Source organism: Hemicordylus capensis, chromosome 3 (genome assembly GCF_027244095.1).
Source record: "Hemicordylus capensis ecotype Gifberg chromosome 3, rHemCap1.1.pri, whole genome shotgun sequence".
Taxonomy (NCBI): Eukaryota; Metazoa; Chordata; class Lepidosauria; order Squamata; family Cordylidae; genus Hemicordylus; species Hemicordylus capensis.
Window position 1 is genome coordinate 351,374,385 of NC_069659.1, and position 23,868 is coordinate 351,398,252.

The window sequence follows — 23,868 nt, forward strand, 5'->3', positions numbered from 1 at the left end:
GCTGGTACAGATTTTTAAGTTACTTATTATGAGTATTTATATAACACTTAATTTTTACATAAAAATGAATAAGATAGTTTCCTGTACCAAAAGAGCTCACAATCTAAAAAGAAACACAAAGTAGACACTAGCAACAGCAACTACCAAAGACACTGTCCGGGTGTTGTGTATGGACAGTTTCTCTCCTCTTGATAAATAGAAGAGAATCCCTACTTTAAGAGGTAACTCTCTGCTCAGCTAGCTGGGGTAAACTCTATCTCCTCCTAGTTTGTTCCTGTACCTATCTATTGGAGCACTTGAATACTGGAATTCACCACTCCCTATATTTGCAGTGCCCTAAACTTGCATTCTTTGTTCTCTAGCTGATTTCCCCCCTGTACCTTCTTGCTTCTAGCTTTGTACCTTGCTTCTTGTTTTCATTTCCCTCTATTTTCTTCATATGTAGGTTCTTCTTCAATTGTAGAGCTCTTGAGCAGGTTTTAGGCACTCTAAATATTGTTGAAGGCTGTTGTGCACCCCCAAAGTGGTGGTAATGCTTGCTCCTTCTGTTGCTATATGTTGCCTGGTTGTGCATTATGTCACCTCTAGAGCTTATTTAACTAGAATGTGTTTCTTAAATTCTTGTTGCACCAACCTCTGTTTCTAACTGCCCCTTTCAAACTTTTTATTGTCTCTCTTCTCCTATTGAGAGCTTTTGCCTTCCCTTTTCCAGCCAAGCCAGCAGCCATTTGGCAGTCAGATCATGTGTTTCTCACTCTTCTCTTCTGTCCACTACACTTCAGCCACTATGCAGTCTAATCCAGTGTTTCTCAAGCACTGGTCCACAAGGTGTTGGGTACCGATCCGTGAGGCCTCACTAATAAAAATTACCCCCCCCCCAAGAAACAATTTGGGGCTGGCAGGGGCTGGCAGGAACTCTGCAGAGCTCATTCCCAGGCAGCCTTCACTGCTGGATAACGTTCATTTTACTTCCTCGAAATGAACGTTATCCAGCAGTGATGGCTGCCTGGAAATGGGCTCCAGAGAGCTGCCTGAAATTGGCTTTTTGCAGGGGGTGGTGGTGTGTGCCTGGGGGTGAGGGAGGTGACCCCCTTACTAACTGCTGGTCCAGGAAACTGCACATAAATAATGTACCGGTCCATAACCAGTATGAGAAACACTGGTCTAGTCTCTGGATGTTCTCGATGGTGGAAGGCAGTCTGGGGTTACCAAAACAGCTCATTTTGGGGCTGCAAACTCTCCCAGGAAGAGATGTCCCAGTCTCGGATAAAGCTTTTGAGTTCACCCATTCAGTACCCTCTTGACCAGCCATTCCACCTTTTGTTTCTTAAAGATCACACACACTTGATTGGTTCATGAGTGCATGAACCTCTTTGTTAGACACGGGTTTCAGTCCCTGCATTCATTGACAATTCGGACCTGGTTGAGATCATCACTGAGAAATATAAGTGTTAAACTGTTTGCTGCATGAAAGTGCTAGTGGTCTTGGTACTGAAGGGCCTTGGCAGAAAGTAAAAACAAACATTTAGAAAACCAAGTTGTTGAAACAGTGAGCATCTTTAATTCCTTATCCTTTAAGTGAAATGTTCTTCAAGAACATACATAAACCTTCCAAGGTTTTTAAATGGTGTTTAAAGTATTTTAATTGGTTTTAAATGGTTTTAATTGGTTTTTAATATTGTTTTTATATTGTTTTTAGCACTGTGTCTTAAATGATGTGTTTTAAAATTTGTTGCACACTGCCCAGAGCCTTTGGATGCGGCGGTTTATAAATGTAACGAATAAATAAATAAGATGTTGCAGCCAAGCCTTTTAAATGTTTTGCATGGGTTCAAATTCTGCAGTACAAAAAGAGATTCTGCAAGGACAAAACTATTTCAGCATATTTGCATACCTGTAAAAGATGAACATAAGAACAGCCCTGCTGGATCAGGCCCAAGAATGCCCATCTAGTCCAGCATCCTGTTTCACACAGTGGCCCACCAGATGCCACTAGAAGCCACAGGCAGGAGTTGAAGGCATGCCCTCTCTCCTGCTGTTACTCCCCAAGTTGATCTTGAGTTGATCTTGTCTGCTGGGGCCTTTGAGGAGCAGGTTGCTGGAGATCTGGGAGTAGCATTAGTGAGTATAAAGTTGGAGATGGTAGGTGGGGGAGAGGTTTGATTGCTGTTTCCACTTGTGGTAAAGTGTATGCTGACGATAGCCTGTAAATTTGGGCATTGTAGCAATCTGAAATAAACTCTCAAACAAGCATTGAAACATCCATGATACCAGAATCCCATGAGCTTTGATTGTTTGACAAATGTTAAAGCAAACTTAAGAATCTGTGCACTGAGATGTGGCAGCCTCTTAATGCATTATTCGCTGCTCTTTTTATTTCTAAATAATTAAGGAACTTCCTGATGTCCTGACAAGTTACCTTACATGACTCCCAAACTCTGATTTGTTGAACTGCCTACATAACATCTAAGATGCTTAAATTTTCCTGGGTTTTTGGCGAGCTCATTGCTGTTGGCTGTGTTACCCTCAACTGCAGATACAATTAGTGAGCCAGAAACTTTTAATTCTATGACTAAGAGGAGAGCAAGTAACTTGGTGCCAAATCCTATTACACTATTTGAAATTTCTGGTAGCTCTGTGCCAAGGAGGAGAAATCAGATTGGTTTCTAAATTGCAGCTGACAGAACTTAAATATTCAAAAGAGATGAGGTGAGGTATAAGTGAGGGAAGAAAGAAGACTTCTAAAAAAGAGTAAAAACAAGCAATAACATCCAAGAGAAATAAATATGAAACATGTAGTTTGCAGTTATGAGAGGAAGGGGGTATGTCTAGGTGGCAAGCATGCATTCTTGGAACAAGTTGTTCTGGTAAGAACTAAACTGCCTACTTACCCTTTCACTATAATCTTAATTACTAATTACCATCTGTAGTGATGGTAGGGCTTTGGGGGAGGACTAGGCCTCACTCAGAGCAACTGCTGGCAGTCTAGGCTTTTCCTAATTGGGGATGGGAGGGAAGCCCAGGAAATTCAAAACCAAAGGACCAATCCTGAGGACTGGGCGGGAACTATCCACACAGCCACCTATTGAAGAAGAGAAAGCTTTGTTAGCTTAGTTCTGTCCCAGGAGGGCTCTGAAGAAGCAGTGGGTGAGAGTTCCTGGGGAAATGGGAAGGCTGCAGCCTATAAGTATTACGTTAGGACCAGTTCAGTTAGACTGGTGAGGGAACTTGTATTCTTTTCTTTTTTGTATCACTTGGAATCTGAGTTGTCAGGTTTAATGACAACTCTCTCTTTCTTACAATCTGCTTTATGAAGAGACAACTGATATTATAGCATAATCTTGTTTTTCTTTTAATAACTAAACCCTTGCTGGTGAAGCGTGGTACTCTTCCTTTTGGGTTGGCTTTAGTCACATGCCTTGGAAGGCCTAGGACTGCTTAGCCCTTTTGGGGAGGGTTTTGCCACTTTACCCCCTCCCCCCCAGAAACTTATATGGGGTTTTCACACATCAAAATGAAGTGGATGGTGGCAACCTATTGTAAATCCCTTACAGATAAGGATTCAACTCCAGTGAACACGCCCCTGCTCCTCTGGCTCTGGTAGGAGTCATGATACCATCCTAACAAGTTAGCCCACTTCAGCCTTATGTCTTCACACATCCCCTATGTTGAATTGGGGTGGATGACATCACAAACTACACCATTGATGCATCCCTATGTGTCACTTCAATTGTAGCAAATTTGGTTCCGATCGGTTAGATGGTTCACACATTGGCCCACTTGCACCCCAAACATTCATGCGTTTGCCATCTTGAATCGGGGTGAATGAAATCATTGCAAACTATGCCATTGAGGCATCCCTATGTGTTGCTACAGCCGTACTTAATTTGGTTCATATTATGTATGTATAATGTAGGCTATAAAATCAAGAACTCCTGTGTTAAAAGCAATATCTTGGGACCAATGGAAATGATATAGTCTTAAGCAAGCAGTTGAGTTCTCCAGAACTTTTCAGCAGACTGGATGTTAAAGCAAATATAAGGATGGAGTGGCTAGATGTGGTGAAACAGCCCTGGAAGTCTGTATCTTATTATAGAGGTACTGTATTGTTAAGCTGAAATATTAAAAACTACATTCTACCATTATAAGCCCTGAACAGTGTATTGGTCATAAACATCCAAACCATCTGTCCAATCTGCCTGAAATTTGGCACAGAGAACACCACAACAATGTCTTCAGACTACATTCTCATTCTGATAGACTTTTAAAGCCTCTCCAGAATTTGAATCTGTCTTTCACTATCATCCAGAGATGATATATATTGCATGAAAAAGATTTTACAGAATGATGTCTAAAATCCTTAGGTGCCGACATTACCTTCTGGTTGTCTGGGCCACTTGGCATTTTCAAGTCTTCTGTTGAAGTAAGGGAAGAAAGTTGGCCATGCAGAGGCAAAAAAGACTTCTGTTCAACCTAAGATCCGTCTGGTTTCTTTGTTCTTGATGTACCATTTTGTGCTTTACAATGTGGAAAATACATTGCTCTATTATATGTCTTACACCAGTTAATGTTTTTGTCAAGGCTAAGAAATCTTTATTTAGTTCTAGAACTGGAAGATGTTTGCTTTTGCAGGCTTCTGTGTTTTCTTACAGACCATACTGGAAGAAATTTTGTGGCAGATTATCTTTCTTTTTGCATAGTCAGCTTTTTCTCTCTTACCTTCCTAACCCTTGCAAGTGGATTACAAATAATTATTTGTCTACCAGTGTCATACCAGGCCTAGTTGACTGAGGAGCTTTTTGTTGCTTGAAGGCCATAGGAGTAGTATACCGTACCAGTGTTCCCTCTAAGAGGGATTCCCAGATGTTGTTGTGTCCAACTCCCATAACCCCCAAGCAAAAGCCACTGCAGCTGGAGATTCTGGGAGTTGTAGTCAACATCATCTGGGAATCCCTCTTAGAGGGAACAGTGTACTTATACATACCAGCATTAATTATTTTCTATTCTTTGAAGAAAGGGCACTGGAAAGTGGCTTTGTGGCAGCTGTGCATGGTGCCCTCATGGCCTTTAAGGACTGAGGTGCAGCACTTTACAAGTACAAAAGTTCCTTGATATTGTTTCAGACCCTATGTCTGAAACTAGCATAGGAGATGAGTCTGCAAATGACCAACTAAAAGGTTGAGCTTGCTTTGTTTACAAATCCCACAGGTGAAAATTGTTTATAGCCAAGTGCTATATGGACACTGAGAGACCTTAAAGGTCTCTCTCACCACTGAGAGACCTTAAAGGCGAGGTTGAAGACAGATCATCCTGGAGAGAATCTATCTATGTGGTTGCTAAGAGTCGACACCGACTTGACAACATTTAATCAGTCAATCATAGGGACACTGCCACGGTCTGCATCTCTAATGAGAGATCTCCCTCTCCTCGATCAAGTAACTTTCTTTATTTAATAGATTGGTATAGTTCCTGTAACAAAGATGTCTCTGCGGGCTTAAATTCTTTTGGCAGAGAACAAAAAGCAAAACCAAACTTCCTAGAAGACATTCTAGACTTGTTGAACATATTGCAGGCTTGTTACATCCCTATCAGGCATTTAACTGAAGTATGCAAAGCCCCTTTCCTATATGGAAGCAATATCTAGGTGAGCAAAGGTTAACAGCCTGTGTCTGCTTTTCTCTCTAATGCTGAGCCAGTGTGTGTGTATGCACGCATGGCTTTATGTCTCGAGTGTGTGTGTGTGTGTGTGCTGCTCCTCCCCCTCCTTACTTCATGGCTTCAGAAAAATGAACAGCTACCATATAAAGGCCTTGTGATTTTCAAATCACATGTAATAGCAGCGTGTGTGGGATTACAGAGGATGATAGGATTTTCAATTATGATGTCTCGGGGGAGCTTCGAGACAAACCGGAGCATGTTTTTGAAAAGTTAATCAGGGCTTGAGTCATTCACTTGAGGCTGTGCTATTCCAAGTCACATTTGTGTCTAAACTGGGCTATAGATGAAGATGTAAGATGACAGCTTCCTTCTGTAGCAGGGAGACTGATACAGTGATAATGGCAGGGCCATAAAGGTTTTGAATACTTTTTTTTAATTGAATGAAAAAGCAACCATTCAATAGTGTTTCTGGTCAAACAATTTTATCATGATGGCAACAAGTTCGGAGTGGTTTACATAGCAATAGGAATGAGAAAATGCTTCCCTGTACTCTAAGGAGCTAATAATTCATATTCTCTCTCTCTCTCTCACACACACACACTCACACACACACACACACACACTCACACACACACACACACTCACACACACACGATGTTAGTAGCAGCCATTGAGCAGGGTGCTGGGATGAATAAGAACAGTTGCTATCCACCAACCAAAGAACCACCATTTTAAAAGGTGGCTCGTAGCCTAGTTAGCATGGGCGTGTTCTGACATGTTCGGATTTGACTGGTGTACTCTACCACTTGATCTCAAATACTTACTGATCAAATGCTCAGTGTTAAACTTTGCCAATTTTATAATTGTGCACGAGAGCTGTACTGCATGTTGGATTTCCTAGTTGTAAAATGGCAGCAAATCCTCTACCTCTCAAGTTGGTAAGCAGTTGCAAGTGTGATTGGAGAAAGAGTTATGAAGCATACCTTAAAATAACTTCATAAATAAGAGTCTGCATTATGTAGCCAGTTGGGGGAATGAAACTGAGGCATATAACAGGGAGAGCAGTAACTCCATCCATCCCTGACTATGTAGACTGTTTTCCTTGAAGAAATGGAAAGAGATACTGAAGCAGTGTTGCAAAGTGTAGTAAGGCAGACTTCAAAATCACAGAAGGCAAAATCTAAAATGTGATAAAACTAGGGATGTGCATAAAACCGGTTCTCCCGGTTCGGTTCGGGTCCGAACCGGGAGGGGGTGGTTTGGTTTTGGTTTTGTCCAGACCACCCCCTGGTTCGGTTCGGATCTGAACCGGTTCGGATCCGAACCAAACTGGTTCGGATCTCAAAAAGTAGCTAGGATGGTAGCTGTCACCCAGGGGTACCTGTCACCCAAACCCCAAAGCAATCGGACACTCGTACGATTTTTTATGAATTTTTGAAAAATATTTTTATTTTTTTCTCATAGGATATAATGGGATTCGAACCAGGCCATTATTCCTTATTGTGGAGCACCCATGGGTGCCAACAACCATGCAAACCCTGAAGCAATCAGACACCCCTATGATTTTTTTATGAATATTTGAAATATTTTTAATTATTTTTCTCATTGAGTATAATGGGACCCGAACCAGTCCATATCCCCTATTGTGGAGCACCTAGGGGCACAAAAGTGGGGTGGGTGGTAGACAGGCAGGGGTGCCTACCACCCAAAAAATCCCAAGGCAATTGGAAACTCCTCTGATTATTGGTGAATTTTTAAAGTATTTTGGAATTCCTCATAGAGAATAATGAGGATTGAAGCAAATGTATAGCTTCACGTCGGGGGGAAAGGGGTGTCGTAGAGTGCAGTGTGGTGGCTGGTAGTTCCTAGGGTGGGCAAGGAAGCTACCTGAATTATTTGAAAGGAATTGGGCAAAGGGGTGATTTTTGGTTAATTGCCTGATGAGAGTATACTGGCCAGGAAGCTAGACATTGTTTGCACCAACAGGGCCTTCTATCCCCTGCTAACTGAGCAAAGAGACACATTTTAAAATTGGCAATTCTCTTTACTGAGCAGGGGGAGAGCAACTGGCCCTATCCATCCCCAGCAACTGGCCCTATCCATCCCCCGTGGCTGTTGCCGGTGTCTCTCTTAGGTTTCTTTTTATTGTGAACCCTTTAGCAACGGGGAGCCATTTTATTTATTTAGCTATTTATAGCTATGTAAACTTCTTTGGGAACTTGTGTTGAAAAGCGGTATATAGATATGTCATATTCATATTCTATCGAATCTGTTGCTATAACACCTGACACTGAACTGGGGCTGGGTAGTGGAAAGCATGTAGAGAAAGGTGGTTGGTTTTGCATCTGTATCCTACTTTTCCTTCAGGGAGCTCAAGAATGGTGCTTTGGTTGTGTAGCAGGCAATTTGGGGGAGAATGGGCTGCCCAAGGCCACTAGTAAGTTGGAAGCAACCTGAATAGTGATTTGAACCTGGGCCGTCTGTATTTGGACCTTGCAGCACTCCTGTCTCTATACCACACAGACAGTTTGCTCTATTCAAAATGTGCATCATACCAGAAAACAAGAAAGAGGTGTTTGCTTGTTAACATCATACTTCTGAAACAGTAACACATAGCAACTAATGAATGGCAGAGCAGGTCCATGTGGCGGAAAGAAAATTGCTGATTCATTCCCTCCATGTTTGCTCAACAAAGGCTGTCCCTCTGGTAATCACTGTCATCACACCCAAATTATTACAGAGTTTGCCCCCCCTGGATTTGGGTAAATGTCCAGGGAACTTGCGATGTGTAGCCTACGCTTGAGGAGAAAAACGTGGTAGTGTGCTGCTGAGCAATCTAACTTGAGGCACCACAGTAAAATGCTTTTGGAGCCCCTCCCCCTTTCCTGAGTTGAAAATCCACTCAAAGGGTGGAAAATTGTAAAGGACCAAAAAGAAAAAACAACCTTTATTCAAAATACTACAGACTGCTTCAGTCTGAAGCTTTCTCTCAGCTTCAGTTACAGGTAACAGCAAACACTCAGTACTTTACAAGATTACTTCCAAAGAACACTCCACTGGTATTTGGAGTGGCACACTTTATAGATCTTGATTACTCAGTTGCATAGAACATTAATGCAAGAAAATACAAAAGAAAACACTCCCAGTTGTAAGGAACCTTTAAAAGCAACTTTACAGGATACAGAGACTTCTACAGAGCCCTAATTGGATAAAAGGGCTCAGGTTTAGGGTTTCTTAGAAAGTTACGTTACAAAATAAAAGACAATAGACCAGTTGTAAGGATCTGCAAAGCACTAAAATAAAGAAATCTGATGCCAGCTACCTAACACATGGTTCCCTGGCTAAACCTTTCTCTGAAGCCAAGTCCTGACTTCTTCCCTGAACTTACCAAATCCATGGTAGAGACTTCAGGCCCCTTCAGAATTCCTGGTTGCTGCCATGGTTTGACCAGCCAACCTGTTGCTTTCCCTGCCTGGCTCCAACTGAACAAGAATCTCTTCATTTTGTGCCTCAAGGCCCCTCTAGGTCCCAGTCACTGTGTGCTGAGTGGCTGATCCTTGGAGGTTACTGCCTGACAGGACAGGGTTCACTTCCGGTTCGCTCTTTAGGTTAAGGGAGGGGTTGATTGCTTCAAAAGCCCTCTTCCAGACTTGGCTTCAGGGGCTGCTAGTGGCTGTATTACTCTTGGAGCTCACTGAACTCTGCTACTTTTTGTTTTGAGAGCATCCTACTTCACTAAGCCTGTTGTGACCATAATAATACTTTGTTAGCTGCCCAATAACAAATTAGTCTCTGGGCAGCTCAGAACACAGCATTAAAACACAAACTAAAAACACACTACACATTAAATCATAACAGACTAAAAGGGGAAAAAAGAAAATGCAAAATACAATACAAAGCAATTTTAAAAACTCTTAAAGTCAGTTTTAAAATTAAATTTAAAAATCAAAATTTAAAAGGTCTGAATGAACAAAAACATGTTTACCTGGCCTCTAAAAGAACAAAATGATGAAGCCAGGCAAACCTCACTGGGGAGGCTATTTCATAAACGTGGTGCAACCACTGAAAAGGCCCTCTACCTAGTAGATACCTGCTTTCACTTCGTTTGGCAGAGGCATTTGGAGGAGGGCTTCTGAAGAATATCTTAAGGTTGGGAGATGTGGGCAAGGAGCTCTCTCAGGTAACCCGATCCCAAACCATTTAGGGCTTTAAAGGTTTAAACCAGCACTTTGAACTGGGAGCCAGTGCAGCTGATGAAGTACTGGCGTGATATACTCAAAACGTACAATCCCAGTTGTTAATCTTGTAGCCCTGTTTTGTACCAGCTGCAGTTTCCAGACGGTTTGCAAAGGCAGCCCCACATACAATGTAGTAATCTTAGCAGAGCATGAGTAACTGTGGCCAAGCTATCTCTATCCAGGTAAGCTCACAGTTGGTGTATCCGCTGAAGCTGATAAAAGGTGCTCCAAGCCATGGAGTTCACTTGAGCCTCGAGCAACAGTGCTGGATCAATGAGCATTCCCAGACTGCAAACCTAGTCCTTCAGGGGAGTGCAACCCCATCTAGAACAGGCTAAACATCATTCACCCAGGCAGAGGAACCACCACCCAGCAGTACATCTGTCTTGTCCGGATTGAGTCTCAGCTTGTTCACCCTCCCCCATTCCATTACTGCATCCAGGCACTAATTCAGGACAGTTGCCACCTCACCTGTGTCTGATGAAAAAGAGATACAACAGAGTATCGTCCGCATATTGATGATACCTCAGGCCAAATCTCCGAATGACCTCTCCCAGCAGTTTCATGTAGATGTTAAATAGCATAGGGGAAAGAATGGAACCCTGTGGAACCTCATAGCACAACTAAGAAGGGGTTAAGCAGTAATCCCCCAGCAGCACCCTTAGGGAATGGGCCTCAAGGTAGGAACGGAATCCTCTCCAGGCAGTGCCTCCTACACCCAACTCGGCCAGCCTATCCAAAAGGATACCATGGTCAATGGTATCCTTTTGAAAAGCCTTTGAGAGATCCAAGATAATTAACAGGGTTGCTCTCCCCCTGTCTCTCCCTCTCTCTGCACAGGTCATTGCACTGGGCAACCAAAGTAGTTCTGTTCCAAAGCTGGACATGAAGTCTGATTGAAATAGATCTAGATAGTCAGTTTCGTCCAAGAGTGTCTGGAACCACTACACGCTCAAGGACCTTTCTCAGGAAGGGAATATTTGCCACAGGCCTATAGTTGTTTACATCCTCTCAGACCAGACTGTGTTTCTTTTAGGAGTGGGGAGTGGTCAAAAAATAGCTTCCTTCAATAGAGCTAGGACCACTCCCTTTCTCAAGGAGGCATTAAGTGCTGGGCAGTGTTCTACTGCGGGTTCTAATACATCTTGCTTGGGGTCAAATTTCAAAAGCCCCTGCACCATCCGGAAAAGCCCTGCTGGACGACATTGAGAGGATGCATCATAGGCCCTTGCTCTTGCTCATCATAGGCCCTTGCTCATGAGGAATGATCCTTGCCCAACTTACAGCTGGGCTCTAAACATTCTTGACAGTACAAGAACCCCCTCTCCCTCCTTCAAATACTTACCACCTGTTTTGAGAAGTTGGGGTAAGCAGCAAAGTAGCCAAATTTGCAGATAACACTAAACTATTTAGGGTAGTGAAATCCATAGCAGATTGTGAGGAGCTGCAAAAAGATGTCTCCAAACTGGGGGAATGGGTGACAAAATGGCAAATGCAGTTCAATGTAAGCAGTTGTAAAGTGATGCACATTGGGGCAAAAAACCCCAACTTGACATGGGACTAGATTCTGGAACCTTCCATAGCTTCACCATAAAAGGAAAAAAAGAGCGGGAAACCTAGCTCCCTCTATAGGATCATACTCCACTCTACCTCAGTCTTTTGTCAACAGCCGCTGGAGTAGCATCCTGGAACATGCCTCAGGCATCACCTATTCTAAATCAGGCATATTTGCTTGATATCTGGTTAATTTTTCTCGTTATTTTCCTTCCTTTCTTATTTCTCAGTATTTCTTTCTTTACATCTTGCGCATGGTTTTCTCTCTTGTCTCCCCCTTCCCCCCCCCCCACCGCTATTCTTCCAAGGGAATATTAGGCTCGGCAGGCCATTGGGCCGTTGTTTTTTTTATGGCCACAGCAACAAAAATTACTTTAAAACATTGCATTGACTGTGCTGCTAAAATTCCTACTTCTGATGGGCACACAAAGTGCCTTCCATGCCTTGGAGAAGCCCATAGAGTGGAAGCCTGCGTGGTCTGCCAGGGATTCACTAAACAGGCCAGGCATAACAGAGCTTTCTGTCTGGGGGCCCTCCTTTGGGAGTGAGCTCTCCAGGCTAGTAAGATGGAAGCCAACAGTAGCCCCCTGAAAGCTTCCAATACTGCGGCTAAGCTGGGGAGCACTGCAACAGGAGCAAGCATTATGCGGACTCACCCTTCCAAAACTAACCTTGGGTAGTCTGCGCCAGGCACGCCCGGGACGGAGGCTGCCTTGGGACTAATCACCACCCTGCTGCACCCCGTGACTGTCCTGCAACCCTCGGTGCCTTCCGCTGTTGTTACCCAGAGTGGGGCCCCGCTGCAAACTGCTCCCGTGGCACTGCTCCCTCTAAGGCATGCACACACTCAAAAGTTTTCTGATGTCTGCTCAGTTAATTTTACATCCGGCTCAGGTTGAATTAGGAAGGCCCCACTCTGAATGAATGTACTCACACAGTGCCTTGATACTGCCGCCCAGATCAAAACTCATTCCGCACAGAGATGAAAAAAATTAGAGGGACCACTGTCCCCTGGGCCTGATATCGACTGTTAGCCCAGGAGCACTGTTGGGCTCAATGTTGCTGGGAGGGACACCAAACATGCAGGGTGGGACTGCCTACAACATTTCCTCCGGCTCAGAAGCAGCCGATCCCGAAGCCGACAGGCTCACACCAGGCTAAGCCTCAGGCCAAGAAGCTGTGTATTGAGCAGGAGGCATCGGTACCGACAGCGCTTTTAAGATCAGACCAGGTGTTGGGTTTGATGGGGCAGGCTCTTAAGAAGCACAAAAAAACCAAGATGGTGGCAGGGGAGGAGCCAGCTAAGAAGAAAAAATGCAATACCAAATCTCCAACACTAGCGGAAGCAGAGGCTCAACAGCCAAAGAAGCACAAAATGAAAAACAAAACAAAACACATGTGGCTTCCCCAGTCACTGGCACCTAGTCCAATTTGCTTGTTACCTATCCAGTCACAATATGGTACCTCCCCTGACTCTGCCCAAGTGGAACACCCACAGGGTTCAGATTCCTCTTCTGAGGGCCAAGGGGACGCTTGGATGTTCAGTCCAGGTTGCAGGCTGCATTTGGGGTTCTCCAGTCAGTCTCTCAATAGGCTGCTCCCTCCATCTAGGTAAGGACAGCTTGCTATGATTCCAAGTGTGCTGCACAGAGAACTCGAAGAAAGAGGGCAGGTTTCCTACCTGTAACTGCAGTTCTTCGAGTGGTCTTCTGTGCATTCACACTTCCTGTCCTACCTCCCTGCAGCAGCCTATCCTTATCTCTCTGGTCTTCAGTTGCGGTGGTCTCCTTGACTGAGGTAGAGTGAGGTATGGTCCTATAGGGGAAACTAGGTTTGCTGTTCTTTTTTCCTTTTATGGTGAAGCTATGGAAGTTTCTGGAATCTGGTCTTTGTGCAGGCATATAACCCAAGTGTGAATGCACAGAAGACCACTTGAAGAACTTCAGTTACAGGTAGGAAACCTGTCCTTCCATACACTTATGGGATCTGAGCTGTCAGTGACTGAACAGGAGAGAGATCTTGGGGTTGTAGAAGAAAGCTAATTGAAAATGTCGACTCAGTGCGCAGCAGATGTGAAAAAGGCCAATTCCATGCTAGGGATCATTAGGAAGGGGACTGAAAATAAAACTCCTAATATTACTATGCCCTTATACAAATCTATGGTGCGGCCGCATCTGGAGTACTGTGTACAGCTTTGGTCACCAGCTTTGGTCAATATCCTTGGTCAGTATCCTTAAGAAGGATATTATAGGACTGGAAAAGGTGCAGAAGAGGGCAATGAAGATTATTGGGGGCCTGGAGCACCTAACTTATGAGGCTAGGCTACAGCATCTGAAGCTTTTTACTTTGTAAAAGAGGTGACTAAGGGGAGACATGATTGAGGTGTATAAAACTATGCATGGAGTGGAGAGGGTGGACAGAGAAATTTTCCTCCCTCTCAGAACACTAGAACCAGGGGTCACCTCATGAAACTGAAGGTCGGGAAATTTAGGACCGACAAGAGGAGGTACTCTTTTGCACAGTGCATAATTAATGCACTGTGCCATGAGATGTGGTTATGGCCACCAGCTTGGATGGGTTTAAAAGGGGCTTAAACAAATTCATGGAGGACAAATCTATCAATGGCTACTAGTCTGGTGGCTGTGGGCTACCTCTAGCCGCAGAGGCACGATGCCTCTCAATACCAGTTTCAGGGGAGCAACAGCAGGAGAAAGGGCATGCCCTCACGTATGGCCTGTGGGCTTGGGCCTGATCCCGCAGGGCTGTTCTTATGTTGAGGAATATATCTATTTCTTCTAAGTTACAAGGCTGGAAGGGATAGATGATGACTGGAGTGACCAAGCACAAATTGAGAAAATATTGGAAATTTTATTATCTGAAGTTCACATTTTGCAGCAAGCATCTCTCCACAGTTGTGTTGGTGAGATGAGGGGGGATTGATAATATATTTGAGGACAAAAGCAGAAACTGTTTCCTCTGTGTGTGTGTGTGTGTGTGTGTGTGTGTGTGTGTGTGTGTAAAACACTTTCAAATCGGGCAGAGCAAAGAGAGAGATTGCATGCAGCACAATAACTTGCATGTCATAAGATATCTCTTCAAATTATCCCAAGCACTCAAACAGTATACAAGCTAGAAAATGGTTCTGAAAAGCTCCTTAAGGGGTGGGGTGTGGAGTGGGGAAGCATTAATTTTCAGCTTTATCTAACTAACTGATGTTCCATCTGTTTCATCCAGGTTGTTGAATCTGAGATTATTAACTAGGTGGTTAACAGCAATCCGTTGCCAAATGCAACACAGTACATAAGAACAGCCCTGCTGGATCACCTATCTAGTGCAGCATACTGTTTCACACAGTGGCCCACAGGCAAGAGGTGTGGGCATATCCTCTCTCCTGCTATTGCTCCCCTAAAACTGGTATTAGAGGCATCATACCTCTGAGGCTGGAGGTGGCATATAGCCACCTGACTAGTAGCCATTGACAGACCTGTTCTCCGTGCATTTGTCTAAGCCCCTTTTAAAGCCATCCAAACTGGTGACCATCACCACATCGTGTGGCAAAGAATTCCATAGATTAAGTATGTGTTGTGGGAAAAAGTAATTCCTTTTCTTGGTCCTAAATTTCTTGACGTTTAATTTCATGGGATGACCCCTGGTTCTAGTGTTGTAAGAAGGGAGAAAGATTTCTCTGTTCACTCGCTCTACTCCATGCATAATTATATGCACCTCAATCATGTCTCCCCTTAGTCGTCTCTTTTCCAAACTAAAGAGCCCCAGATGATGTAGCCTTGCTTTTTACCCAGGCTTTTACATAATCGTTTTTACTGCTGCTTCTGTGTGTTTTTATCTGTTGTATTGTTTTTATCCCTGTTTTATATGTTTTTAGCTTGATGTTTTTTGCTTGATGTTTTTATTGCTTTTTATTGTATGTTTTAATTTTTGTAAACCGCCTTGGGGTTTTCTTTTAACTAAAGGCAGTATAGAAATGTAAAAATAAATAAAATAAAAATAAAAATAAAGAAAGTGCCCCAGGCCCCAATCATTTTGGTTGCCCTCTTCTGCACCTTCCCCAGTTTTATAATACAGGTGGACCTTGTCATCCATGGATTCGCATATCCATGGTCGGGGGGAAAAGACACACAATCTCAGCATACAATGAAAACAAAAGAATAAAACATGCTGACCTTGAGTTTCTGTGGATTGGAGGTGGCTGGGATTGATTGATTGATTGATTGATTGAACATATTTTTATACTGCCCAAAACGTGTGTGTCTGGGTGGTTTACAACAAAGTAAAAACAGAAAAAGTAAAACATTAGTTAAAACAAAAACAAAATTTAAACAATTTAAAGTTTTTAAAAATAAAAATGACCATGGAAGTAATTTCTGGCCATTTTCTTCTATGGAGCCATAAAATGGCTCCTGTCTTTGTGTGAAAAGAAAAGAAAAGAAAAGAAAGAAAGCTAGGGAACAAAACACCGATTTTTGGTCAATTTCTGCCGATTTTGGGGCACAGCATGACTTGGGAGCAACAGAGCAAGGAAAGGAGTACCCCCCCAAAAAAATTCGGCCATTATTCGGATGACCAGGAACCTAACCTTCACAATCCCATTGGTTCCATTACTTGATATTCACGGTTTCCATATCTGCGTCTGCAGCCTGGAATGGAATCCTCGCAAATATCAAGGTTCTCCTGTATCCTTCTTAAGGTACAATGACCAGAACGGTATACAGTACTCCAAATATAGCCACACCATAGATTTGTATAAGGGCATTATAATATTAGCATCTTTATTTTCAATCATGTTCCTAATGATCCCTGGCATGGAATTTGCCTTTTAAAAAAACACACCAATGAGTCGACACTGATTTCAGTGAGCTGTCCACCACGACCCCAAGATCCTGGTTGTCACCAACAGCTCAGATCCCATCAGTGTATATGTGAAGTCGGGGTGTTCTGCCCCAATGTGCATGACTTGATACTTGCTTATTTTAGCATTTTATCACCCACTCACCCAGTTTGGAGAGAGCTTTTTGGAACTCCTCACAATCCGTTGTGGATTTCACTACCCCAAATAGTTTAGTGTCATCTGCAAATTTGGCCACCTGACTTCTTACCCCAACTTCTCGATTATGAACAAGTTGAAGAGCACTAGTCCCAGTACAGATCCCTGGGGAACCCCACTTCTTAGTTCCCTGCATTGTGAACACTGTCTATTTATTCCTACCCTCTGTTTCCTGTCCTTCAACCAGTTATCGATCCACACATGAACCATGATTGCTAAGTTTATTCAAGAGCCTTTGGGTGTGGAACTTTGTCAAAAGCTTTTTGGAAGTCGCAAGTATACTATGTCAACTGGATCATTTTCCGCATCACCTCAAATTGGCCCAGTCCATCCCTTAAACCTGAGAAGCTCAATTCCAGAGAGGGTATATGGTCAGTAGCCTTGGCTGTCAAGACAGATGCAAAGAATACTTTCAGTTTCTCTGCAATCTATTCTCTTTAATAATCAGTTTCATGTCCTCATTATCTCAGGGTCCAACCGCCTCCCTGGCAGGTGTTTTGCTTCTAATATATTGAACTAACTTTGTGGTGTTCCCCTTGACACTTCTATGCTCCGTCTTTTGCACCCCTTATTGTCTCCTTCATTTCTTTTGCCAGAGTTTGTGTTTCTTTCTGTTCTCTTCATTTGGGCAGGCTTTCCAGTTTCTGAAGGAAGTTTTTCCCCCTTCATAGTTTCCCCTTCATAGCTTATATATTGTTAGTCAGGCTGGCATTTTCCTGAAATTGGTGGTACCTTTCCTCCTTGGTATACATTCCAAATGAGCTTCTATTATTGTGGTTTTAAATAAATTCCATGTTTTCTGGAGTGATTTGACCCTCCTGACTTTCCCTTTCAGATTCCTTTTTACCAGTGCCCTCATTTTTGAGAATTTTCCTCTTCTGAAGTCCAACGAATCTGTGTTGGACTTCCTTGACCATTCTTTATTCACATACAAGTTACTTGCAGGGGTTCCGTTCCTCACCTATCGTGAGTAACAGAATCGCAAGTAACGAGGCATTAGGTCTATGGTGAAAGTGGGGTTAAGTTCCAGGGTGGCAGGAAACATTTTTTACAGCCCCCAAATGGGCCAGAACATACTCTGGCATTCTGCACTGGTCCTCCAAAGGTCAGATTGCTCCCCAAAATTGTAAAAAACAAAGGAAAAAGTCAATTCCCCCCAGAAATGAGCCACAAAATGGCTCATCTTGTCTCTTCCTTGCTTCCTAGAGACAAAATGATGGCCAGAAGTGACCTCTGTGGTCACTTCCCACCCTCTAAGAACCATGCATACATGGGTTTTAACCCATTAGTATCTACGGATCCTGAAAACAGATGTCAGTAAGACACCCCGTGGATATGCAGAACTGCGAATAGCGAGGTTCTTCTGTATAAGCGGAATTGGATCACACAGTTGTGGCTCTTTTGGTAGAAGCAGTGCTCAAAGTGACTTCTTTCTGCAGTTTGGACTAAGCTTTGCTTTGTGTGTGTGTGTGGTGTTTAAATTGTTTTTTGCTGTCCTGGTAGATTTTCCTGAAGGGTAGCCTATACATCACTTTAAAAATAAATAGGCCAAGATCTTTTTTCTATCATGTATTCTCCATGCACACTGGCTTTGCTGAATTGAACAGCTTGGAGCAGTAGCAGCAGAGAGTGGCTGCTCAGTTGTCTTTGTCCACAATGCCTCTGTCAGACCTAGCCTTTATTGGGAAACTGGCTCCCTTGGAAGCTGTTGACCCCTGTTCTGTCTCTGTTTGAGTCTTGCTTGACCAGCTTTTTTTAGGAAGGCGTGAGAGCACTCCATCACCCTGGCCAACCTGGCAGGTTTTACTAGAGGATCCTGGATATTTTGTAGATTCTTTTGAGGCTAGGCATCATTCCCAACATTGGGCTCTGCATCTGCGCAGTTGCTCCTGCGGAAGGATTCAACAGCTCCACAAGGTGCTTGTAGCTCTGCACTTTATGCTCAGAGCGCTCTCGATCTTCCTGGACGGCAAGCACCTCTTTCTCTCAGTCCACCATGCTGTGTGCTTCCCCATGGATTTGCTGCACATCCTCAGTTCCTACGAAAAAGAATTAGAGTTTGTTAGTGAGTGTTTTTGGTATTTTTTTGACTCCAACTGCTTATTTGACTTTCCTATCTGTTTCCTGTCTAACTTTGTTAATTCGGTGAATTTCTGGACTTTGAACTCGGACTGACTCAACCAACTCTTTTGCTTATTGCTTGGTTTCATTACATTGGTGATTTTTTTTTTATTTTAAACCTGGACTGCCCTTGACCTAGTCTTTTGTCTATTGTTTGGCTTTGAACTACTTTGATGTTTTCTCAGCTCTGACTTGGACTGCCTCAGCCTTGCTTTTGCTTCCTACATTTCCCGTTACCTCAGCCTCATGGACTCACAGAAAACATTTAAATGTTCTACCTTGTATCATGGCACTTTACCATCTTCGGACTGCCACAAGCTCTGTCTGCTGTGCTTAGGAGAGGACCATAACATAAGAACTTGCAAGCTTTGCCTGTTGTTTTCCAAGCAGACTAGGAAAATCCAAGAACTCTGGTTGAGGGCCACCCTCCAGAGTCAACTCTCTGACTGCCTATGCCTTCTACTTCGACTGCATTGATATTGAAGCCAGCGTCGATGCTGAGATCATTGACAGACTCTGCCTTATAGTCTTTTTAAAAAGCCCAAGGACATTTCTAAGGAGTCTGAACACCAGCTCAAAAAAGGAAGCACAGAGATTCTAATTCTGCTTCCTCAAAGCATTGTAAGCCTTCTGAGCCTCCTTCAGCTTCAGTGTCCAAGGCTCCACTGAAGCTGATGGTTTTGAAGCACCTGCCACCAAAAGTGCAATCAACAGTGACTGTCATGTCCTATGGGGTGGTCGACTGTGGAATGTTGCTCATATTCAGCATCACAGTTTCTGCCCCATCAACAATTTTCATCCATACCTGTTATGCCGACTCCGTCAGTGGTAGTTCACTCCTCATCGTCACTGGAGCTGGTCACATCTCCTATTCCGAAGTCAAGCGAACTCCTCTCCTTTGCCTAAATGTTGATGCCAACTGCTCCTCTGACATCGCTGGTATCAACTGTATGCTCTTCACCCGCAATTGATGCTGTCAACTCTGACCCATCTTTTAAAGCCTTCTTCACTGTTGACTTTAGCCTCCAATGTCAGAATTTCTTTGGTGGCATCGTCATCACGGGACATTTTGATTCCCGACTTTGACGCCATCTTGGACTTGCTGTTGATGACATAGGGTTTGACGTTCAAAGGTGTCCCTCTCCATGGACTAGACATAAAAAATGAGCTTGTCATCAAAACTCCTTAGGTCTCCAAGACCCAATCCGCCTCTCCGGCCAGGGTAACTCTAGCAGGTTCTTCTTCCAGAATTACTCCTGTCTCCCCACTGGCCCCTGTGCCACAGTTGTGGAGAGAGCAACTGAGGTTTTTCAATGTTACCTTTCTCTCCATATAGGTGCTGCCTTGACTACCGGAGTTCTCCAGGAGCTCTAGATCATGGTTACATGCGCAGGATGGATTGCTTTCGTGACTGCATGATGGGCTACTCTCCTCTATCTTATGATTATGAGGAATTGCATTTGTGGAAGATAAAAAAAACCTTACAGCTTCCCTTACCCCTCGGGTCAACCCTCAGACCCTTACAATGGGACAGGATCAGTTGGACGCTTGAATCTGCCCCCAGCTCAACCTGCTATACCTGCATCCCCAGCCCACTCTTTCACCTCAGGAGCCTGTGCAACCTGAACCTGAACAACCTATTGACCCTGTGACACCGCCCGTACAACCCGTTCTACCTGGAAATCCAGTTCCTGATGAGGACTACACATCCTCATCTGACTGAGATGGACTCAGACATTACGGAAACATCTTCGGGCACCTTGCCAGATGATAATGTGGCCAATAATCCACCAGACCCACCTGTGCAAAAGACTAAGTCCTGTAGGATACATGTCTCCAAAATGGTGAAGACACTTGGTCTTGAATTAAAATCTCTTGCAAAGACTGAGTGATCCAGTCTATGATTTTTATGGCAGCATCTACTATCTCCACACGGTCAGCCTTACCCATGCTGCTGGTCCTTGTTAGTTCAGCAAAGGCAGCCTGGGAGGCCCCTTCATCAGTGGTCTTCCCCCTCCTGTCGACTAGAAAACTTCCATCATGTATAGGAGGAAGATTGTCAATCTTAGTTTAAATATCCACTGCCATATTCTCTTGTGGTGGACTCTACTTTGTCATCAAGATCAGGCAAGCGCCATTCTACTCTGGTAGACAAAGAGGGCAGGAAACTGGACGCGATGGACTGCAAAATCTATTCCTCATCGCTTTGCATGAAAGTATCAAATTATATGGCCAGCATGTCCAGATTTCATTATGCTGTATGGGAAGGCTTTAAAGAGGACATGTAAGAAGCACATGCTTGCCTCCAGGCTCGTTTGAAATAACTTCTTGTGAGGTTAGCAGGTGTGACAAGACAGTCTCTGAGCACAAAAAAACATTTGACAGAGACTGAGTCCTGCACCGTGTCCAGGGCAGTCTCGCTTTGCAGGTATGCCTGGCTCAGGTCATCTTTGTTACAACAAGATATACAGGATAAAATTGAGTACCTGCTGTTGGGGGAGGGGCTTTTCAGCAAGGAGAATGTTGATGTGATGGAGAAACATAGGTCTTACCTTTGAAGGTTTCTTTTTCACTGCAATTGGAGCACATCCTTTTAGTAATAAGGGAAACATTTAGTAATAAGGGAAAAAACCAACTGATCACCCTGAGCGTTGGCCACCACCCTTACTGGTAACACCTCCCCCCAAATAATACAACCATGTAGATTCATGGACTGGGGGCACTCACAGAAGGGAAAAATGAAGTAGTGTAATATTGCGAATGGGCCTTATTGGCTCCGATTACAGCGAAAAATAACCTTTCACAGGTAAGGCCAGTGTTTCTTTTTCCACTGTGTTCTGAGCCCATCCTTCATCACAGGGAACTACCAAAACCCAGCACCAAGGTATCAGAGAGGGAAGCAAATATTACACTACCTGTTGCAGAACGGTTCGGCCCAGGGCTGTTTGGCTGACATGGAATGAGGATATCTTACAGCGACATACAAATGGAGAGATGGAAGACCACATTGCTGCTTGGCACATAGTCTGAAGAGGGACATTCACAGAGAATGCTGCCGAGGCTGAAGCACTTATGGTGGAATGAGCCATGATGCCTTGAGGAACTGGAATATGTAGATACTCATACACCAGAGCAATGGTCGCTCACATCCATTTGGACAGAGTTGTTTTGGAGACTTCGTTACCTACTGATGCCGGAAGGAAGGAAATGAAGAAGGCATCGGACTTGCTCAATGACTTGGTCTGACATATAGATTCGGAGAGCCCTCTTTACATCAAGTGTGTGCCAATTGTTTTCTTTGGCGTGGGTTGGTGCTGGGCAGAAGGAGGGAAGCACAGCAGGTTAAGATCAATGAAAAGGAGAATTGATCTTTGGAATGAATGTGGGGTTGAGTTTTAGGATGACTGCATCTTGTTGAAAAATGCACAGCTCTTTGCGGACTGACAGAGCCCCCAGTTCAGACACTTGCCTGATTGAAGTGACTGCCACTGAGAACAGGACTTTGTAGGAGAGGACTTTGAGGGAAACATCATAGAGAGGTTTGAAGGGAGGTTGTATGAGAGCACTGAGGACCTTGTTTAGATTCCAAGTTGGAAATCTGTGTACTGGTGGAGGAGCCAGGTTGTTTGCCCCTTTGAGGAAGCGTCTGATGTGGGGATGGAGGAGGGAAGCAGAACCCAGGGTGTTGATGTCTAGAACTGAAGATAGAGCTGCTGTTTGTTTTCAAAGTGTGTTCAGGCAGAGGCCCAAGTCTAGATCAGACTGAAGAAAAGGCAAGACCTCTGGGACACCTGCTGAAGTAGGAAGTAAACCTTTTCTCCTTGCCCAAAAGGAGAAAGTCATCCACGCTTGTAGTAGATGGTCATCTGGATGCAAGGCTAGTGTCCTGAACTTTAGTGTTATAGCCGTGATAAGTTAGTGACATCTGCTCAATGTCCACACATAGAGTTGGAGCCAGTCTGGATTGGCCCTTGAGCTCCCAGCATTTGGAAAGTTGTCATAGAGGGCGGGTGGACATTGAGACTAGTTCGGCAAACCATGGTCTTTGTGGCCAGTGAGGGGCCATTAGAATGATGAGGGCCTGTTCTTGACATAGCTTCCGAAGCACTTTTGCAGGTATCGCCGTGGGAGGAAAGACACGGTGGCCCAAGGGGAAAGGCCCTTGGGCCATTGTGCTAAGGCGTCTTTGGGTTCTGCACAAGGATGACTGAATTGGAAGAAGAACCTGAGTATTTGGTTGTTCTGGCTGGACGTGAACAGGTCTAGTACTAGAGTTCCTAGGACCTTGGTCATTTGCTGAAATACCTGTGGACTGAGAAACCATTCAACTGGTTCAACCCTTTGACAGTTGAGCCAGTCTGCTCTTAGGTTGGAGGACCCGCTCAGGTGCTTGGCCATTATGGAGAGGATGTTCTGCTCTGTCCACAGGAAGAACAATTCGGACTCTGACATGAGACCTCAACTTTGTACCCCCCGATCACATGAGACTTTACTGTCAGGTTGTTTGTCCTGACAAGGACATGGGTGTGTTTGATCAGTGGTGAGAAGTTAATCGTAGCAAGCCGGATGGCTCTCAGTTCTAGTAGGTTGATTGAACTCCTTTGTTCCCGTAGGCTCCACTTGACTTGTGCAAAGTGGCTGAGGCAGTGGGCTCCCCAGCCCAACAGGCTGTGGCATCTGTGGTGATGGTAATGCGCTGAGAAGGATTTAGAGGGAAGCTCTCTAGTAGTGCTGTGGATCTCCACCAGCAGAGGGAGAAGCGTAGGTGGAGAGGGATGGGGAGTTCCCTGTGGTGCAGGCCTTGATCTTCTGGAAGGGAAGGAGGAACCACTGGAGGGAGTGGGAGTGCCATCTGGCGCAGGGGATGCATTCTAGGCAGGAGATCACAGAGCCCAATAGTTGGGCTAGAAGAATCAGGTTCACTGAGTGGTTGCGTAGGACTGCAGAGGTGAGACTGAAGATGTTTTCCCTTCAATCCTGTGCGAGTGAGATTAGTCTGATCGAAGTGTCAAAAATGGGCCTGAAGTAGTGTAATCATTGAGTCGGGAGGAGATGGCTCTTTTGTAGGTTTACAATGAACCGATGCGACTGGAGCAAGCGAAGGGTTCTCTGAATCGGATCAGAAGATCATCTAGACATGGGTGTATGTGAATGGCTTGTGTGCGCATAAATTTGATTAGGGTGACCGTGATCTTCATGAATACCCTTGGGGCTGATGGGAGCCTGAAAGGCATT

The 23,868-nt window shown here is 44.2% G+C and overlaps 1 protein-coding gene across 8 annotated transcripts in view; it reads left to right on the forward strand.

Moving 5' to 3' along the window:
• Nucleotides 1–23,868, forward strand: part of ABCC5 (ATP binding cassette subfamily C member 5) — a 91,229-nt gene that overhangs the window by 17,542 nt on the left and 49,819 nt on the right. Inside the window, exon 1 of one of the 8 annotated variants that reach the window (XM_053309567.1) lies at nt 10,550–10,576. The exons of 5 other annotated variants lie outside the window; for them this stretch is intronic. In XM_053309567.1, coding sequence (XP_053165542.1) covers nt 10,565–10,576 — 12 coding nt within the window. In that variant the 5' untranslated portion in view covers nt 10,550–10,564. Of the gene's footprint in view, nt 1–10,549; nt 10,577–11,566; nt 11,619–16,335; nt 16,884–23,868 lie in introns of those variants that run through there. 2 more of the 8 variants (XM_053309566.1, XM_053309568.1) reach the window with 2 other exon arrangements.